Source organism: Plectropomus leopardus, chromosome 6 (genome assembly GCF_026936395.1).
Source record: "Plectropomus leopardus strain MGB_pleo_1.0 chromosome 6, ASM2693639v1, whole genome shotgun sequence".
NCBI classification, from domain to species: Eukaryota; Metazoa; Chordata; class Actinopteri; order Perciformes; family Serranidae; genus Plectropomus; species Plectropomus leopardus.
In genome coordinates this window covers 3,000,816-3,021,658 of record NC_142181.1, presented here as the reverse complement: position 1 = coordinate 3,021,658, position 20,843 = coordinate 3,000,816, and the positions used below count along the sequence as shown (strand labels likewise).

The following is a 20,843-nucleotide window of genomic DNA, read 5'->3' as shown; positions in this document are numbered from 1 at the left end:
AAGAGCTTTTTCTGCTTCCTTCGCCACTGAGCAGCTCTCATAGGAACGAACGAGGCCCCGCCCCCATTGCTGTATCCGGACTTCCCTATAATACATCCATGCTCTGCACAGATCCGTCACCTGTCTGCTCGCTGTCATCCCGCCTCTCTGCTTTGTTGGCTGAGGCGGCGCCGTTTGCAGCTCAGCACAGAGTTCCCCAAAGCAATAACCTTACATCCTTACTTCAGATTCATGAAATGTACCCGAATCAATGTACATGTGGAATATTACTACAGACAATTTTGTTATCGTCTGCCGCTGTGACAGCAGATATTCACTCATGTCAGCGACCATGGCGCTTTACCGTCCAGTGAACACACCGCGTTTATTCCCCTGATAATGCCTCATTTTGATAATGATTGTGTCCTGATCAATACTGCGTTCACTCACCTCGATGATGACCCGATGGTGTTTTATTGTCCGCTGACATATTGTAGCTTTAATACGCTCTGATGCATGACATGTTTACAATAAGTTTCTTCATTTTCTCCCTGCAGTTCTTCTCTCCCTCCATGTCTGCTTGCTAAAATATGCCAAATTATACAATTTCAATCCTCAAATTGATTGATTGGTAATTTCCACCAATAATCAGCTTTCAGTAATATATGGAGTGCTGCAGGAATGAGTCCGAAAACCCGTAAATGAGTTGTTGGTACTTTCAGTTCCCTGGTCTCAGAGTTGGGTTAGGTGATATGACTAAATATTTTATCGCAATAAAGACTTTTATACCAGTCAAATATGAATCTCTTTCAAGTTTAAATTTTTGAATGAAAGTTAAAGAAACCATATAATTAATTGTGGTTTTAATATTTAATTATTGTCAAAACATGATCAGCTCTTGTTAGATAGATAAAGAAATCTTAATTCTGGTCAGGATCATGTTGCACCCTCTGTACAGATGGTTTTAAACTTTTTTTAAGTGCTTTTGCCGACAATGTAAACGCAGGAAATAAACCTTAACTGTGGTCAGTAATTTTTGTTTAGGTTTTAAAATCACAGGATTCATTTTTGCTGTTTCTAATGTAAATATCCAATACAAAAACTACTGAGGCGCGATCATGATTATTTCAACCGATATTATTAACCGATAATTTCCAGCTTCTCGTGGCTGATAAGGTACCGATAACCGATAATTTATTTTGTTTGTTTTTCTTTACCTGAGGGTATGAAATCACCACTGACATTACTACAGTCACCGCAACAACAGTTCTGATTCTGAAAACTTACTTTTGTTATTTTGTTTCAAATGAAATGCTCCAACAATCTGTCCAATCAGAGTAACAGTAAATTTAATCACTCAGTAAAAATATAAATGTTTTTATACAACCAAAATCCTGCAGCTGCTTAGTCTGCAGATAAAACACTGACGAATGCAGATAGACAGAAGACTGTTGTGCCAAAAAAAGAAAAGCTGTCACAGAACATAAAACCCAAACTGCCGACTGCGACGACATGCGAAACCATGGGCAACACGGGCGATTTTCAAAGCAATTTATGCTCATTATTATCGGCTCTGTTTATTTTTATACGTCATAATCGGACTTATCGGTATGACATCATAAGTCCCATTATCGGTCCCGATATTTATCATGCATCCCTAACAAAAACACCACACAGCTTCCTACACCGACAAACAGCCCTCTCCAGTAAATGTAATTCAGGCAGCAGCTAACTGGATTGTAATACACGTGAGACGTGATTATTTGTTCACACCCGCGAGACGCCTGACTTACAGATGTCTTCATCATAAGTGATATTGAGCTGTCTGTTCTGAGCAGGCAGTCGGGTGTCGACTCAGACTCACAACATACTCTCTGTCACACACACACACACACACGCACGCACACACGCACGCACACACGCACGCACACACACACACAAACGCACACACACACAAACGCACACACACGCACACACAGCCTGCTGAGACGTGCTGTTACTCGTCACTGTTTCTGCATCAGCACTTTGCAGACGTTCAGAGGAAACGGCTCTCTCTCTTCTGTCTGGTTGTTTTATCTGTGTTTCTGTCTATTGACAGTGAAGCGTTTGTTAGGAACAGAACTGTTTGAGAGAAAATATATCAAATCGAGTTTAGATTAACCTTTAGGCTTCAGTGAATGTGTGGGAAATATAAGAAACTGCTCTGTTAGGCTTTTACATTATTATTGCCTTCGCTGACGGCTGCCAGTGGATCTGGGTTCAGTTACAGATTTGCGCAGAAGTTAAGTAATATTTTTTAAATTGATTGTGAGATGACTGTGTTTCAGTTGTGTTGTTTTTTCACCCTTGTTGTGAAGAAAACAATCATATTTACATTGAAGCAACATTCGATAAAATGATCATTTTCATACTTTCATTAATGAAAGACAGAGGAAAATACATTTGTGGTTTCTTTTGTTGCTTGTGCAGCCACCTCGTCAACGGTTTCTCACTTTGGAGCGTGCTTCTGATGAAACCTTCGTTTGGAGGGTCACGTAGCCCAAACACTTCACCCTGACCCGAGAAGTGAACGCACAAAAAATGGAGGGGAAATGGCTAAGTGGATGGCAGGGGATGTATTCGAATCGAGCAAAGTGTTTGAAAACAAACTAATAACGTCTTTCTTCATCTCTCCTGAGCATTTTATGGAAATTCACCTGACTTTGCCTTTAACTTGTCCCACCTTTAAGCTTTGGTAACAATAAATCACATCATTATGTGGTTTAACTGCATTTTGCGTCATGAGCAGTCTATACATGTCCACCGTATCTACATGAAATGCCATCGGGCATCGTTTTTGGGTGAAGTCTGGGCTTTGCGTTATGTTGCCAGATTTTAGGGTCAGGCCCGTTCTTGTAATTGAACAGATCTGGAAGCTAAACAGTTTGCTGCTCCACACAGAGACACACCAGCACTAAAAACCAAACCTATACCCCTTTTTTTGGGCCTTTTTTTCCTGTTCCATGCCAACACTGGATTCTTCAGCAGCAAAAAGAGAAAAATGGCAGCCTGTGTTCGTTTTAGCGTGTCCCCCAGTGGATCCTCTTTGGCAGCCTTGCACTTGTTTATCGTCTTTGTCTTTTTCTCTTTTTTCTCTTCTGTTGTTTTTTGGCATAAATTTAAGCTGCTGAGTGGCCCAAGTACCCTGCTGTTTTATCACTTCAGGAGGGACTGAGAACTTATATAAATGACCTCCAAATATGCTCACAAGGCATCAATCCCTCGTTGCAGGTTTAAAATAAGACAGTCTTCTTCTCCTTCATTTGTCCTTTTTCTGTTTTTGCCTTTCTAACCTGTGCTGCCTTTCATCCGTCTCTTTCTTTTCTCTCCCACAGACAGAGAGCTGGTATGGACAATAAAGCGCTGGAACCGGATTCAGTGAGTATCCCCATGGAGGAGGCCGTCATGTGTAATGGCGGCGGCCAGCCTCAGCAGCAGCAGGAGGCGTCCATGTTGACCCACCTGAAGAAGGTCGAGAACCAGATCACTGAAGCACAGAGATTCTCACACCTACCCAAACGCTCGGCCGTGGACCTGGAGTTCACCGACCTTTCCTACACCATCCAAGAGGGACCATGCTGGAGAAGAAGAGGTAACACAGCTACGTGTTCTTCCGTTTGTAAAGGTGTGAGGATTTCAGCTGTTCGGATGCACCAGGTAACGTCTAATCGTTACCGAGATCAGGAAGACGACTCGATGGAGGCACGAAATTTAGCTTGCACCACGATTTCTCAAATTCTACTTTGTTTGTGGTCGTCTACTGGGGGGATGAAGAGCATTTTTCCAAAAGACTCGCTCATTTGGTCTTTTGATAATGCTGCTGGAGAGTGCTAACATGTTGCTCTAGAATGGTAATAATAAACTCACGGCCCTCGGGCCAAATCTGGCCCTCGACAGGGTGGCAGGTGGCCCCCCAAAGATTTTCTAATTCACAAAAGTGATTCACAATGAACTTTTTAAAAAACGTTTATTATATACAAGGTGCCAGAGTGCTTAAAACATCTCTAAAATAGAGCAAGTTGTTCCCCACAACAGAGGTTCTAGCTTAGTCCCTATCTTGTAAAATTCTAGAAACGTCCTAAAATCTGAGAAATGTCCTAAAAGCAGAGAAATTTAATATAATCAGAGAAATGCCCTAAAATTCTAGAAAATGCAAAAATTATTGATATGTCCTGAAATCCTAAAAAAACCTGAAATCATAGAAACATCCTTAATTATAAACATTTTCTAAAATCCTAGAAACATGCTAAAATTATTGAAATGTTTTAAAAATCCTAAAAATGACCTAAAATCTTAGAAACATCCTAAACTTCTTGAAATGTCCTAAAATTCAAGAAACATCCTAAAATTGTAGAAATGTATTAAAATCCTATAAATGTCCTAAAATCCCAGAAGCATCCTAAAATCCTAGAAGTGTCCTAAAGTCTCTAGAAACATCCAAAATTCCTAGAAATGTCCTAAAATCCTAAAAACATGTATGGGGCCGCTGCGTCTGGCCCCTGGCCTCCTGTAATTTTTCAAACGTGGCCCCCAGGCAAAGGAAGCTGAGCGTCTCTGCTCCAGAATCTCTCATAGGTGTTGAGTTCAGCTCTCAGGCCGAAAATGGAAAAGTCTGTATTCGTTGTTTCTCTACTCGTATATTCAGCTGTTTCCTTTATCAGCTGTCTGTGTGTTGAGAGCATCAAATACTTGTGAAGGGGCGGCTGGAAAAGTTCTGAAAAACTGTATCTTGCTGCTTAGACTCACAGCTTATTACGTTGAATGACACTGACAGCCCCAGTTTCATTGATATATACATATAAGAAAAAACTTGTCCAAATGAAACCATCAGGAACAGTGCTGAGCTGTGAAGCAGTTCTGGGGTAACGGCCTCAGTCTGTAATGCTGCTCACATGACCAGCGGCTCAAAAGAGACTTTTTCCGTGCCTGATATCAGAGTGTAAAAAGGATAGGATGTGCAGAAATTGTTTTTTTTGAGGGGGGGAATTGTGATTGGTTACATGAAAAGACATTTATTGTGGTCAGATTTCAATTTGACAACATTTTGCCAACTTTCAAGCTTAGAAAGAGGTCAGTCTATGATACAAAAAGATGCATTTCGGGTAAATTATTACATGAAATCTTTAGTGCTTCTATGATTGGAGATGCAGCATGTCTTGTTTGGTGCGTTTTTGTTTGTCTGTTGTGTTGTGGAACAGACGGCAGCTTTCAGGACACGCAATACTTTTGCAGATGTCTGGTGACGAATAAGAAGTGGGAGCTCAGCATTGCTGTTTTTCTTTTCAGCAGGTGCAGTGAGGTAAATAGCTCACCTCCCTGCAGAAGCTCTCTGCAGGTGGCATCCAAAGTGAGAAAATCTCATAATTAGACACGGTTCTCTCCCTCCTCCTCGCTCTGTTTCTTCTTTTGACTGACTTACTTACTGACTGATGTCTCCAGCAGTGAGTGCCGAACTGCTTTAGTTACTGTTGCCAACTCTTCTCTTTATTGATCTTTCTCGTTGAGATCATTTCCCTGCATGCAGAGAACAGAGGAGGAAGTGGGCTTATTGTTTTTGACATACTGTCCTCCCCAGGATCCATCAGTGTCCACTGGATCCACACAGAGGATCAATGGATACTGCACAGTGGAGGAGACCTGCCACTGTGTGTGTTTCACCAGTACAGGTCAAAATCATTTACTTTTTAGTCGAGGTCAGAGGCATTATATGTTTTTCGGGTTGTCCGTCCATCCATCCTATTCTCGTAAATGCGTATCTCAAGAACGCTTTGAGGGAATCTTTCAGATTTGGCACAAACATTCACATGGACGCAAGGATAAACTGAGTGGTCAAATATTATATTAAACTCACTATGGCCTCATCTGTCTCACTCATATGAACACAATAGCTCAAGAACGACTTATAGGAATTTTTTTCCTATAACATTTTGGTGGTCATAGGTCAAAGGTCTCGGACTTGCATCGGCATCATTCATGTGCATGCGATATATCAAGAGTACTTTTTCTTCAAATTTGACGCAAACCCTCAATTCGACTCATCAATGAAGTGATTCGATCAGCCCTGTGATTGACTTAGGACCTGTCCAAGATGTACCTATAATGGCCGTTTCAACATACCACAGTTGCTAGGACACTTAGTCTACAAGCTGTCTCGGTTTTGACTCGTGTTCCAGCTCCACTTTATAGAATCCAGGTACTCACAAGATGCACGAAAAACTTTAACAAAGTTTAGTTGGAGTGCAGAAAAATACAACAGGCAAAGTCCTTCAATAATTACATCCCATCTGGCACACTACCGACTTGATGTCCTATTCCTCACATAAAACAGCAAAATAAAGCATGTTCTACACGATAACACACGCTCAAAAACGTGTGTGTAATGTAAATGTATTATTACCAAGTATAAAATACATGATGAAGTGGCTCTTGTAGTACTCCACCTCTCGTCAGTGTGTTGGATGGATGGAATGAAGTAATATAATTATATTTACTGAGAGTCAGTCAGTGAGTATGTAGTTTGTTTTAAGGTAAGCAATCAGTGGTTAAACACACATCAGCTCACATTAAAATTTTCATTCAGTTTGAGCGTTAAGACATAAGTTTTATGAAGTAAACAGCTCTGCAAACACAGCTCTATACCTCCTTTCATAAGTCCAGCTTTAGGATTTGTTGTTAAAAACCTAACATTTATGTTTTGACCACGTCTTGAAATTTGAACTTAAAATTGGGTCTGAAATGTGAAGATGGTGATCAGATGGTGGTTTTGTGGCGTAAAGGTAGTGGTGCTGGAAATATTAGGGGGTCATGTCGCCTGATTTGTGACTGTTTCATCCAGTATGTGTGAGACTTTCTCTGATGTTTCTCTTTGAAGAGAAAAGGGAAGCAGGTGTGTGCTTCTCTTTGTCAAAGGTGGAGATGTTGAGCGGACGCACATCTGCCAAACCAATCACTTCAATCTTTGAAGTCTTTTCTCTTGAAAAGCTGAAAATACTGTTTGAGAATATTTTGCCTGACGTCCCCTCCTCAGATTAGAAGCAGTGCATATTTACAGTTTCAGTCATAAGGAGGCATGTAATGTTTTCACTTCTCGTGGAAAGGACAGTTGGGAGACCTTTGAGCGTGAGCTGGATGCTGTAAACTAGCCGGTTTTTATCCATGAGTCTGATGTTAAGTGTGCACCGTGCGCATGTGTTTGAGTACATCCTCTGAGGTTTCCAGTAAGTGCTGCACTGTCTGAGACAGATTAGGTCATCAATAATGGAGCTGACTGGGTGAGCCAAAGGCAGGAGGAGAGGTAGAGAAAACAAGGGGGGCAAAATTAGGTAGGGTGAGAAAGAGCGGAAGTGAAGGGAGGCAAATGGACACAAAAAAGGAAGGAAAGTGATGCAAGGTACGGTGAAAAGGCAAAACGAGGGAACGAAATGTGAGGTAGATAAAATGAGGAAGGGTGAAAAAGATGGGACGTGATGTAAGGTAAGGAGAAAGAAAGGAAATTAAAAAAGATGGGGGGAAAGAGTGAAGGTGAAGTGAGGTTTAGCGAAAAGCACAGGGTCCCTGCAGAGTCTTAAAAGTCTTAAAAAGCCTTGAATTCAATACAGTGGTCCCTCGCTATAACACTGTTAATTATTACATAATTATTTACAAATAATTAAATAATTATTAAAAATAAAACACAGATTTTGCATTATATCCTTCACACTTTTGTCAATATGGCCTTAAGGTTGGCCTTAAATTGAATTCTACACGGTATTAAAAGTTATTTAAAGTGTTAAAATTTAATGCTGAGAACTCGGAGGGCGCCGTGAAGTCAAGTCAGGTCGGGTAAAAAAAAAAGGGAAGTTGAGGTGAAGTCGGGTGAAAAGGCAAAGGGAGCGGAGGTGAAGCGAGGAAAGGTGAAAAGTGTACTCCAGCAAACATAAATATCAATCATTCGACCTTTAAAGAAACTATAAGCAAACACTGGATGAATAACAAACAGATTTCGCTTTTGATGGATGTGCTGCTGAATTTGAGTCCTCCATTTGATTTATGTTTGAACTTTTTTGAAGTTTTCAAAAGCTCCTGTGAGGCTGTATGTTTGCAGAGCCGCAGCACAGACTGGATCACAGTGTGTGCATGACGCACCCGGTCAGTTTCACAGTATTTTACAATGGTTACTGGAATAGTTGTGACTCATTTTTTCAATTAATAAATCACATTTGTTTGATAAATATATACCAGTTTCACCATTATACTCTGTACCACTTATGTATGTTTTAATCTTTAAAACATGGTAATAACAGGAGACATTTGTTGTAATCTCACTGGCAATAATCAAAATTTACCGTACTTACCTGGATGTCTGAACACTCTTAGCAGCATCAATCTTGGAAAAGTAACATATAGGCTATACAGCTTGTGTGAATATAACCTTTAGAAAAACATTGCAGCTCTTGCAGGTCTATACAAATTCAGTAATTATGTTTTTATCGTCTAAGAAAAGGGCCAACAATTACCTAAAACATTGCTGAGACAGCAGAAAGTGTGCAGCTTGCAGCTGCATATAAAGACATATGAGGGTGTGTATGTGCACATGGTATTTTTATGTTAATATATAAAAAAAGGATAAAAAACCTTTCTGACTTTAAAGCATCAAGCTCTAATACTTTCAGATTTTCTTCCTCTTTTTCCAAAAAAAAAAGGATAATTCACATGCGCATCATCTCTCTGCTGCATCAGACGCCGTGTGTTTGGGGGCCCGTTCGTTGCTGCTTGCAGCTTTAATATTTTCACTTATGTTTTCTTCAGCACAGCAGAAATGCTGCTCCTCTTAAAGGTTGTAAACAATATCTTGCTGAAAGCTGATGCAGGTGAGTGCTTACTGTTAATGCTGTTAATGCTGTTAGACTTAAGTGCAACATTTGATACTGTCAGACTGAGAGGAGCTGAGAGAAAGTTCAGACTGTCTGTATTTGACATTTCTCATATTTTTGTACTGAAAAGTATATTTTTTTCACAGATATTTGTAAAGACGCACATAATGTCCTGTTACATGTGATGCATGATCAAAGTATAAAGCTGATTTTGATTCTTTAAAGTGTAAATTTTACCGATCAGGGAGTTTAGGGTGCCGAGATGATGCAGCAGACACACGTGGCGCCACAAAAAATAATCTGCAGTGTTGATGAGTGTGTGGGAAGCTGGTGAGGGATCGTGTATTGCTGCAGCTCCCAGTGATTGGTTTATGCTAAACACCCTCAGTTAACCCCTTGAAACCAGTTTTCTTGTGCTGCGTTGAGATGCCTGTCACAAACTATTTAACCCTTGAACCTGGTTTGATGTATTTCAAAAACATGAGGGAAAAGGGAATGAACAACCTGGCAAGAAACGCCCCACAAACTGTAAAAAAATGAATCAAAGGTGGCACGAAAATGACCTGAAAGTATTATTTAAAAAGAGGAAATTTAAAATATTCTAGGGAAAAAGTCTAAAGCACTATATGTATAATTATTATAACTATATTTAATTGATGAAAGTGTACACATTTTCTTCTCACTGTCTTGCTTGTTTTTTTCATTTTATTTTATTTTTTATTTTTTGTTTATTTTCAGGTTATATTCTTGTACCCTTTTTTATACCAATTTACAATCAGTAAAAGGTGACAAGCAAAAGACTGCAAATTTTTTTTGGTTTTTATTTTTCATTAAAGGAAAAAACTTGAGAAAAATGTGCTAATATGACAAAACAGAAGCAAGGATTTGAGGAGCTTTTCTCATTAATAGTTTTGAATTGTTGAATGTTCATTATTTTAAATAAACAAACTATACTGACCTTTGAATATTGTCATATTTCCCTTGTTTTTGTTGATGCAGCGGTGTTGAAGTGCTCACTGCTCCTGTGTTTTTCCAGGTTTCAAAGCTTTGCTGAAGTGCCTGTCGGGAAGGTTCTGCAGTCGGGAGCTGATAGGAATCATGGGGCCCTCAGGGGCCGGGAAGTCCACCTTAATGAACATTCTGGCTGGATACAGGTAAGAGTGCCGAAATTTCCCGCTACTCTACGGTTAACCCTTTGAAACTTGGACAAACGGCCCTTTTCTTGTGGTGCATTCAGACGCCTTTAACAGTTCTTTAAATAGTAAAAAGTAAAATGGTGAAATTTAAGTCAAAAACATGAGAGAAAAGGTAATGAGCAGCTCGGCAAGAAATGTTGTAAAATGAAATAGAATTTTTCAAAAAATATTTTTTTACTACTATTTTTTAAAATGATCAATTATAAATTTTAAATTATTTTTACAGAATTATTATAGCTTTTAAGCATTTTTTATCAGGTAATCTCCTTGTTTATTTGTTTGTTTTTGTACTTTCTGGATTTTGTTTTTGTTCCGTTTGGCATTTTTTTGTTGCTAATTTTTAGGTAATTTTCTTGTACCTTTTACTAATTTCTTGCTTGTTTCTGGGTAATATTTTCTTAAATTGCTCATTGCTCTCTTCCCATGTTTAAAAAAAAATCAAGCCAAAAAATCAAAAACATTTTTTCTATTTTATGCAACATAATTTTCAACTTATAAAAATTATACATTATATTTCCGTACATTTTCCACATTTTTCAAAAAATCTTTAAAAATATTTTGTTTGTTTGCTCATTATGTTTTTTTTTTTACTTGTTTTGGAAACAAATCAATCGAATGAAGCACAAGAAAACACGTCGATGCAGGTGTCAAAGGATTTAAGGAAAAAAGCTAAAAATCTCATCCACAATATTTCAAGACTAAACAAACGAAAAGCAGCACAGTTAGGAGAAACTAGCTCTGACACGTGCATTTATGGCGCAGACACTAAAAGACGTTCTGTCTCTTCCTCTACAGTCTGTCTGAACTGTCCCGTATGTGTATTTGTGTTTTTCGCTGCTCAGGGAAACAGGGATGAAGGGTCAGATCCTGGTAAATGGGAAACCCAGGGACCTGAGGACATTCAGGAAAATGTCCTGCTACATCATGCAGGAGGACATGCTGCTGCCACACCTCACTGCACGAGAGGCCATGATGGTGAGGGGCCAGGAAAAGCTAAACTCACAGTGTGTTCACGTTTTGAAACAGCGATATTTTTTCTGAACCTGTAATGAAAGGTTGGTGTTTGGTGTGCCGGCAGCCTGCAGGGACGAGCCTCTGAGACTGACACAGATCTGTTTTTAAATACCTGCTGCATGACACGATTATGACGCGTTTTTTCCTCTTTGCTGCAGGTTTCAGCCAACTTAAAGCTGAGCGAAACTATGGATGTAAAGAAAGAGCTGGTGAGAAATAAATAACATTTACTACCTCAATATACTGAGAAAAATGTCATAACAACAACAACAACAACAACAACAACAACAACAACGTCCCTTTGAATAAAGAATCCTGCCCTCAAACACACAGGTCACATTTAAACACTGAACTTATCACTGATAATATGGAGGAATATTGATGTGATGCACCCTTTGGACACGCCTGTGTACCCAATTTGGATGAAAGGCCAGTTTTCCAGGTGTATGTCTTTGAGCTTACACACACGCACACAAACACAAACACACACACACACACACACACACACACACACACACACACATATATATAAATAAACATGCCCCAGTATAAAAAAGTCATACTGAGGTATGTTGAAAGAACTTATACGGCAGGTTCGTGGGTTCGATTCCAGCTCGTGGCCCTTTGCTGCATGTCGTCCCCTCTCTCTCTCCTCCTTTCACGCTATCCTTCTGTCCTATCTAATAAAGGCAAAAATGCCCAAAAAATAATCTAAAAAAAAAAAAAATGGCAAATTGAAAAAAGTCAAACCAAGCCATGTCTAAAATAGTAAAGTCCAAAAAGCCTCATACTGCAGCATGTCAAAAAAGTCATGCCAAAAAACAAAGTTGTACCGCAGTAAGTCGAAAAAGTGATACCCCTGCATGTCAAAAGAGTCATAGTGCAATATGTCTAAAAAAGTCTTACTTCTGCATGTTGAAAAAGCCGTATACAGATAATTTGGCTTTTGGTAAAAACTTGTTGAACTTTTGGATCAGAAGTGAGGTGAGTTCACATTAGCTGGTGCATGTCGTAGATGGGCCAAAGAAAACTGGAGAAACGCTGATTTGTAACATGAAAACTGTTTTAATAACCTTTGATAAACCATTTTTTTGGAGAGGAAGAGACCTGCAGGAATCCTAACCGGGAGTTCATGTTCTGCATACAGGACTGCCACTAAATCCTAAACGCTGCTCTTTTTACACAAAGTAACACGACTGTGGCAGAAATAATCAGCTTTTTCTGGAGACGGCTGTATTTTGCCGCAGGAAACTATTCACTCTGATAAACCCAAATCAATGAAAGTGTTGCTCGGAAACTGATAACACGTATCGATAAACTTTATTTCATACATTTTTGTGACTGTTTCTGTTATGAGGCTCCAAATGATCGAATATATAAGTGTGGAGGTGTTCTGATGTTGCACTCTGATTTTTTTGTCAAAGTGTTAAAAAAATACATCTAGTTTTAAAAATGAAAAGACATAGTTCTTCTGAATGAAGCACAACAAAAGAAATGTGTAATTCGTGAACTGACAGGTTGCGAATCTCTTCCTTTGCTTCTCTGTTCAGGTGAATGAGATCCTGACTGCGTTAGGGCTCCTCGACTGCGCTCACACTCGCACCAGCTCGCTGTCCGGCGGTCAGTGTAAACGTCTCGCCATCGCTCTCGAACTGGTCAACAATCCTCCGGTCATGTTCTTCGACGAGCCCACCAGGTGAGACAGACAGACGCTGACGATGGCTCAATTCGTTTCATTGGTTTCGTTTCATAGTTTAATCACAGAGTCGATAACAAATGTAAATACGAACATGATTTATAGAAAAATTAGACGTTTGAAATGGGACTCCCTGATAAGCTCTTCAAAACTTTTAAATAAGAGCCCAGACGTTAAAAGACAAAAACAAGTTACAAATATAAATTTCATCCTGCGACTAAACTCTAATCTAAAACTTCAAATGACATTCAAAATGACTCTAAGATCCTAAAAGTGCAATAACGGTAATATGCAACACATGACGACAAAATGTTTGTTACGAATCTTGTGAAAGCTGGACATTCGGTGTCAGAGTGACTTTCGAATCCCCAACAACGATATTCTTAACACAGCGGTGCCATCTGGCAGCTGCTGGACGCTCTGGGACCATAGCCGCTGGGTCAGTTGGCATTTGGGATATTTTTGGCCTTAAACATTATTATCGCTGTTTAATATTCAACAAGATCTGTAAATATTACCAGTTTTGACCGTAAGAATGAGTTACTGTGATCCATATTTCCAACGTATTGCTCTTTTTTGGAAAACAGAAAATTAATGTGATGAACTTTTGTCGTTGTTGCCAAACCTCTGCACAGTTGTTTAAATATGGTGAAACTACTGAACAGTGGAGTGATTTCTGAACCAGAACCTGTTTTGCTTTATTAAGCATTGAAATGCATTTTGACAGTTTATTTAGGACATGTTTAATGTGTGATTTCCATAGCAACATAGCAATGAAACAGTCTATAGCTCGGTCCCTCCTCGCTTCTGTCCTGTCCTCTGATGAATTCCCAGCTGCTCAGTAAGCTCGTCCCTCCTGGTTGTCTGTCCCTCTCTGTTCAGTGGCTTAGACAGCGCGTCCTGCTACCAGGTGGTCTCACTAATGCGCTCTCTGGCGCTGGGAGGACGGACCATCATCTGCACCATCCACCAGCCCAGTGCCAAACTGTTTGAGATGTTCGACAAGGTAAAAGTCTGTCAGTGCACGAGAGAATGACTGTCGAATGACGTCACGTTACCACGAGGAACTGCAGATGGAGGGCAGAGCTACTTTTGAGTCCTGAAAGTAGAAACACATAAAGGCGAGAACTTTAAAAAACGATGGAGAAACTGCAGCAGACATGGATTAAAAACCTCCGTCTAAAGTCTGGAGGAGTGGAGTCAGAAAACGCTCGTGTATGTTTTATATGTCACGTTTTCAGCGGTGTCTCTGAGAAAGGTCGAGAATAGTAGCTATAGTTAGCCAGTTATAAGCCTCGAGACTCTTGTACGCCTTCATTTGACTCGCCGTGTGGAGGAGGTCTGCAGGTCTAAGTCATTTGTGATATTGCGCCGGACAAATCGGTCAACCTGCGGAAAAAATCATCATATCCAATGTGTCTGGACATTTTTTGATGATACTCCTGTTAACTACATGTACACGTATGCTTGGCGGCTGCCACGCGTCTCCTCTATCGGTTGTGCACGTCCTCAAAAATGACCGCAGATGTGAGATGCAGTATGTAAATAAACAGCAGGGGCAGCGCAGAACCGTCGCAGACACGTGAAAGCGCTGGTGGTGCTTTTCATCATCAGTCTCTTGCATTGGCAGCAAGAGACATGTCGTCCTCATTGTCCCCACACGCGATTAAGAGGCCTTACGTACGACCGATGTTGACGCAGCTTTCGCCTTTTCTGCCTCGATCTCAGCATTAACACGATAGTAACCTCCTCGAGTGTCGCCATGTCTGTTGTTTACATCCCACACATCACGGTCTGAGCTCTCCCGTGTGTCCTTTAGAGGTATCATCCAGTAACATGCGTCATGTATCGGCGAGTATATATACAAAATCACTCACGATGGCGCCGGATGCAGTTGCACGCGTATGCAAATACAAGGTTAAACCGCAAGAATATCTCCGGCCGTGGCTTTAGTGTATTTACTTTCCTTCATTCCCAACGATTCCCAACCGGTGTTTTTCCCTTCCTGTCCCCCATCTGACTTTCGGGCGTCATCAGGATCACATGACTGCAAACAAGCTATTTATTTTATAAGAAGCTCGAAGGTCCATTTCACATTACACGCGGAAGCAGTGCGTGGCGGTAACCTCGCCAAACAGCAGCGTGTTTCATGCGAGTGGTGTTCACATCGACTGCGTCGTGGCTATGACGCTTCTGCTTGCTGCTGTGAGTTCTGTATTTCCACATTTATAAGCACATATTCCACTCATTCATCGAGTCGCACAAGCAAGTCAACAACACGGCCCTGCAAATGTTTCAAAATAAAATGCCTTGTGTCAACAACTGATCGTCAGAGGGCTTTTATTTTGGAACGTAAGCAGGGAAGTTTGAGTTAAACAGACATGTTGGTTAGCAGAGAGAAACTTTTAAACTGCACTAAGAGGTTTATAGAGTCAAAATACTGTAATTACCATTTTCACTGTCTGTTTCTGCTGACAACCACGCGGAGAAAATCAGCGAGCCACCGTTTTTCTAGATGTGCCGTCGCTGACACGAAGCTGATACGCGCCTGACAAGAGCTGCTCATGCGGTCAGTCTGAGTGCTTTGACTTGTTAACGTGGGTGCCAAAAAAACCCCAAAACGAACAGGTTCAACGATGCTTCCGCGTGCTGTGTGAAACAGACCGAACACGTAACGCAGGCGCTGGCTGTTAAAGGACGATCAGTAACTGTCTCTGTCAGTTGGAAACTTTTGACTTTAACCTTGAGTTCTTCTGTTCCTGCACAGCTTTACATTCTCAGTCAGGGACAGTGTATCTACAAAGGCACAGTCCATTACCTCATCCCCTACCTGAAGACTCTGGGCCTTTATTGTCCCACCTACCACAACCCTGCAGACTTCAGTAGGTCCACCGCACCCTCATTCACAGATCTGCTAAAATCGATCTTCTGTTTCCGTCATTATCTGTGTGTCTCTGTGCTTTGACCTCTGCTCAGTCATTGAAGTGGCGTCAGGAGAGTACGGAGACTTGAACCCGGTGCTGTTTGAAGCCGTCCAAGGAGGAATGTGTGCGTTAGCGGAGAAGAAGAACCAATGTGATACCAACGGCCAGTCGGTGTGTGCAGCACAGTTCCCAATGGTGCGTATAACATGATGCGGTCCAGGCTGGATCAGCAACTGTCCTGGGGTCCCACACCCTCAGGGGCCCCAGGTTCACCGTGTTGCAGTTCCTCTGTGTTTAATTGTAGTACTGCAACAGACAATTATTCTGATAATCGATTAATCCATCGGTTATTTTTTCAATTGATCGATGAATTGGATTTTAGGAATAATACTAAATAACTACAAAATCAAATATGAAACAATTCAAAAACTAAACGTTGACAACTTTTACAACATACTGTCACCTTTCCACATACGTGGTTTTTTGTCGAGACTTACTCCGCCATTGAGCTCTCATCCTCCTCACCTTCGCTTTCGTTTTAGATGCTGCATCATAACCGTCGTGCTCGCGTGCCGTGCCGTGCTGAGCGGTACCACTTTTGCATATTTTGCAGCTAACACAGTTCCTTGTTTTGCATAATGTGAAGTTTTCGTACGAAATGTTCTGAATCCGCCATGCCTCTTCAGAACAACGGTTTCAGTCCTGCGACACAGTGAGTGACGTAATAATCGCGCAACACAACGATTCGTTGCCACCACATTTAACAATCGATTATAATCGATTATAATCGATTTTATCGATTCGTTGTTGCAGCCCCAGTTAACTGATTCTTTGCAAATTTGTTTGGCAGTTATGTAATTTGAATCGTTTGGCGGTGGTTCGCCGGCTCGTAGGGCGGTTGCTCGCACTAAATGCTGAACTTCCGCATTTTCATATTGTTCACCAACCACGGATGGATGGATGGATGAATTCAGTAACCATGACGACAGTTCAAAATGGCGCATGTTAAATTTGCTCCTGTAATGATTCGTGTGTGTATTATAGTTTTTAGTTTTTGCCAAACTAAGGGACAAAAGAGTATTTCTCAGCGACGAAGCTGAAAGAATTAAACCTCATGGTCATAACACGAAGGTTGAGCCTTGCGTTTCTTTGCAAAGTAACACTGAGGATATGATTTCAAGAACATTTTAAATGGGAGCACAAACTCGGGAAAACAATTTGGCGAAAGGGCTTTTCTCCCACTTCAGAGCTCCATCCAGGTGCAGCGAGGTGGATGTTGTTACTTTTTGGACCGAGTCAGTCAAGCCGTCAGTCTCTGTGCTGAGCTAAAATAACCGTCTGACTGCAGCTTCATATTTACAGTGCAGGTATCAGTCGTGTCATCTAACTCTGCAAAAAAATCCCATAATATTTTGACAAAATAAATAGATTTATCATCATATAATCACCTGGTGTCTGGTGCAACATTTCTGCCCAGCTGTTATTTCAGCCCTGACGGCAGACTGTATTATTGTGCTGCACTTTTGTGATTTTGGGTATAAGCAAAGACAAATGTTTAAAAGTTGTGGGATAATCTGCTCCTTGTTTCTGCAGGATGCCGGACACATAGAGAGCCATACGTTTGCCACAAGCACACTGACGCAGTTCTGTATCCTCTTCAAGAGAACCTTCATAACTATATGTCGAGACCAGGTGAGTAAAAACATAATGTTTTAATATTACAGCGGTTACAAACACACGGAAAAAATTCTGTCTGAGCAAATAGTTGCTGGTTGGCTTGATTTTTTAAAATTAATATGCAAAGAAGATTATGATGAACTCAATAGGAAATGGCCCAAAGATTAGAGAGAATGTACTAATCTTTGTAATGTACTGTAGCAAAAGACAATATAGCAAGAAATTAGTTTTTTTAAATAATAGAGAAATATCTAAAAATAATCCAAAAAATAAGTAATAATTTAGTTAAAAAGTTTTAAAAACATTATCTGTTAAAAGGAAGAAGTCTAAAAATGAAAAGTTACAAGAAAATTGTCTGAAAATAAGCACACACTCATGCAGACAAAAAAGTAAAAATCAAAAACAAGTGTAAATGTGCTTATATATATATACATAGAGAGAGAGAGAGAGAGAGATAGACAGATAGATAGATAGATAGATAGATAGATAGATAGATAGATATGTTTTTTTATAATAATATTTTTTTTATTTCATGATTAAATATTTTTAATTAGTATAATATTTCATCTTGCCTGCCCAGCTAATTTTCAGGTCATCTTTTTGTCACCTTTTACTGTTTTTATTTATTTATTTACTTAATTAATTTTTTTACATTTCTTGTCAAGTTACTCATTTTATTTCCTCCCCTGATTTGGAAAAAAATAAAACCTTTTTTCTCAGGTTTCAGAGGTTTAAATGCTCATAAACGGCGCCTGAACAGAGCACAAAAACACTGATGTCGACTCAGGTGTTAAAGGGTTAAGTCACCTTAAAACAAAGTTACGTTACCTAAAACAACGAGTTAACGCAGTTAATCCTCCTCCTGTCGTGCTCTCAGGTTCTGACCCACCTCAGACTGATGTCCCACATCGCCATCGGCGTGCTGATCGGGTTACTCTACCTGAACATCGGCAACGATGCCAGCAAGGTCTTCAACAACACCGGCTTCCTCTTCTTCTCCATGCTCTTCCTCATGTTTGGAGCGCTCATGCCAACCGTGTTAACCTGTGAGTCTGCTCGAAGGGAGCACACCGACTCGTGTTTATTCTGTTTCTTTGTCCGTACCGTCGTGCGACGTCCAGTTTCAAAGCCCGACGTGTTGTGAGTTGATTTTGACGGATGTATGTGAATGTTTCTGTTAGTTCCTCTGGAGATGTCCGTGTTCCTGAGGGAGCATCTGAACTACTGGTACAGCCTGAAAGCCTACTACCTGGCCAAGACCATGGCGGACATCCCCTTCCAGGTGAGCTGGCGGCGTCACAGACACGCAGACGTTACTGCCCTCTAGTGTTAAAGCTGGAACACACCGGAGGATTTTCAAATCTTAACCGAATGTTCAAACATGGGAGACCACAGACATAATGACAGATTTAAACGATTTTTAATGTTTTTAATGCACACTCGACTATTTGGCGACATCGTGAGACTGCACACTCGCCGTTTGTAGTTCAGATTTCACAGTGGTGATCCCACAGATTTGGGATCTCGTAGAATCTCGCGTGATCAAACGTGACTTTGGAAGAAAAGCTGGCTGCACCTGTGTATGAAAAACCAAAACACAGAAAAAGTTGTGCATCAAGTCATGGCGGAGAAAATGGGGTGAGCGTGGATTAGACATCCTGCAGCAGCGGGAGACAGAAGTCCTGTTGTTGCCCGCCGTGTTTTTGAGCTGTACATGTACGCAATATCCGTTTGGTGACGCTTCCCGCTCTCCTCGCTCTCATTGGCTGTTGTGGGTTTCCGCTCAGTACTCCGTTGGAGCCGACAGTCGTATTTGAGATCGGAGAGGCTCCGACACAGTCGGTAACATTAAGATTATTTAGATAACACCTCACACTTAGCCATTTTGGGCAGATAATCGGTTCCGACCAGCTCGAATTGGGAACGCCCCCCCTGATTGTTGTAAAGGGCGAATCTGGCCCAAAATCGACCCGATTATCCTCCAGTGTGTACCAGCCGGGTTTACACATGGCCAGAATTCCTACATTTTTCGGAGACTAGCTTCATTAGAACTAAACGCAATTTTAACCATAAATAATACAAAAATGTGTACATGCTGTTTAAAGTGTTTCTGTATTCAGGCAGATAAGTCTGGTTTTATATCTGATATTCTTTACTTCTACACTCAATGCCCATTTTAGAGGAAAACATAAGTAAAACGTCTTTTTGTTGCTAACCTTAAAGGAACAGTTGACCCCAAACTAGGGTTGTAATTTCATGCTTTGATAACCTTCTCAGCAAAAATATATTTATATACACACACATATATGCAATGTACTTATATAAATGTAATGAAGTCAAAGAGTTTAATAACTGTATCATTATTCTTTTTGTGTCCACATCTCTAGCAATGTTTCCATTAACCCTCAAATTGTGCAATTTGAAATTGTGAATATAAAATATGGAAATGAGGCAATTCGTAAAAGCCATATTTCACAAAACTGCAATGGAAACATCTTTTTTGGCTTTTCTAGGTCACATGATGCTACGTCTCTGTGCTTGTCAGTAGGAACTGGCTCCCTCGTGATGCAGCAGGAGCTATCAGAGCTGTTATTGCATCACATAAGCTCTGAATTAACAATTCCTCTGTGAAATCGTGGACTGTCAGCTCGCAGAAATCCCTCATACGTGGCCGCTCCCATGTATGAGGGGCTCGCCTTTCAGTTATCGCTCGCATAACACGCCTACATCATACATGTGTAATCTGGCTCTCTCAGTCCTGGTAGACATTAAAACAAGGCAACTTTATTATGTTTTGTTTGTCCTTGTACATAAAAATAGATTTTAATTTCGAAGAAGATTTCAAAGATTCCTTTATTGGAATAAAAGTAGTTTATTTGTGATCCAGCTGAGATAGAATATTAAGGCCTGTGTGTGTTTTTTGGGGGACCCGGCTTCACGGGTAAACCAAAGTCTAATTTTGGGGTGAACTGTTCCTTTAATGAATAAAAGTTAATAAAGTTGTTATTTTAGGTGATCTGCCCCATCATGTACTGCAGCATCGTGTACTGGATGACCGAGCAGCCTCCTGAAGCCAGCCGCTACCTTCTCTTCATCGCCCTGTCCACCTGCACCGCCCTGGTAGCCCAGTCGCTCGGCCTCCTGGTTGGGGCTGCGTCCACCTCTCTGCAGGTGCTGCATCTTTGCACAGTTAGAAATAACATTTCATAGTTCGTGTAATGCATACATGACCAAATATTTCCTCTGCGTTCTGGTACAGGTAGCCACTTTTGTTGGACCCGTCACAGCCATCCCAGTGCTGCTTTTCTCCGGATTCTTTGTGAACTTCGACACGATCCCCAAATACCTGCAGTGGAGCTCCTATGTGTCTTACGTGAGGTGTGTAACAGAATCAGCGTTTTTTTGTCAGCAGTTATGCAAAATAATACACTACTAGAAAGAAGTAATGTATTCAACTCAACAGACT

At 40.7% G+C, this 20,843-nt stretch overlaps 1 protein-coding gene across 1 annotated transcript in view; it reads left to right on the top strand.

The window, feature by feature from the left end:
• Window positions 1-20,843, top strand: part of LOC121943567 (ATP-binding cassette sub-family G member 4-like) — a 31,340-nt gene that overhangs the window by 6,342 nt on the left and 4,155 nt on the right. The window contains exons 2-14 of the mRNA XM_042487117.2: window positions 3,354-3,610; window positions 9,907-10,024; window positions 10,909-11,041; window positions 11,239-11,289; window positions 12,631-12,776; window positions 13,659-13,782; window positions 15,544-15,658; window positions 15,753-15,895; window positions 17,294-17,392; window positions 18,255-18,423; window positions 18,559-18,659; window positions 20,390-20,548; window positions 20,637-20,755. Coding sequence (XP_042343051.1) covers window positions 3,367-3,610; window positions 9,907-10,024; window positions 10,909-11,041; window positions 11,239-11,289; window positions 12,631-12,776; window positions 13,659-13,782; window positions 15,544-15,658; window positions 15,753-15,895; window positions 17,294-17,392; window positions 18,255-18,423; window positions 18,559-18,659; window positions 20,390-20,548; window positions 20,637-20,755 — 1,721 coding nt within the window. The 5' untranslated portion in view covers window positions 3,354-3,366. The remainder of the gene's footprint in view (window positions 1-3,353; window positions 3,611-9,906; window positions 10,025-10,908; window positions 11,042-11,238; window positions 11,290-12,630; window positions 12,777-13,658; window positions 13,783-15,543; window positions 15,659-15,752; window positions 15,896-17,293; window positions 17,393-18,254; window positions 18,424-18,558; window positions 18,660-20,389; window positions 20,549-20,636; window positions 20,756-20,843) is intronic.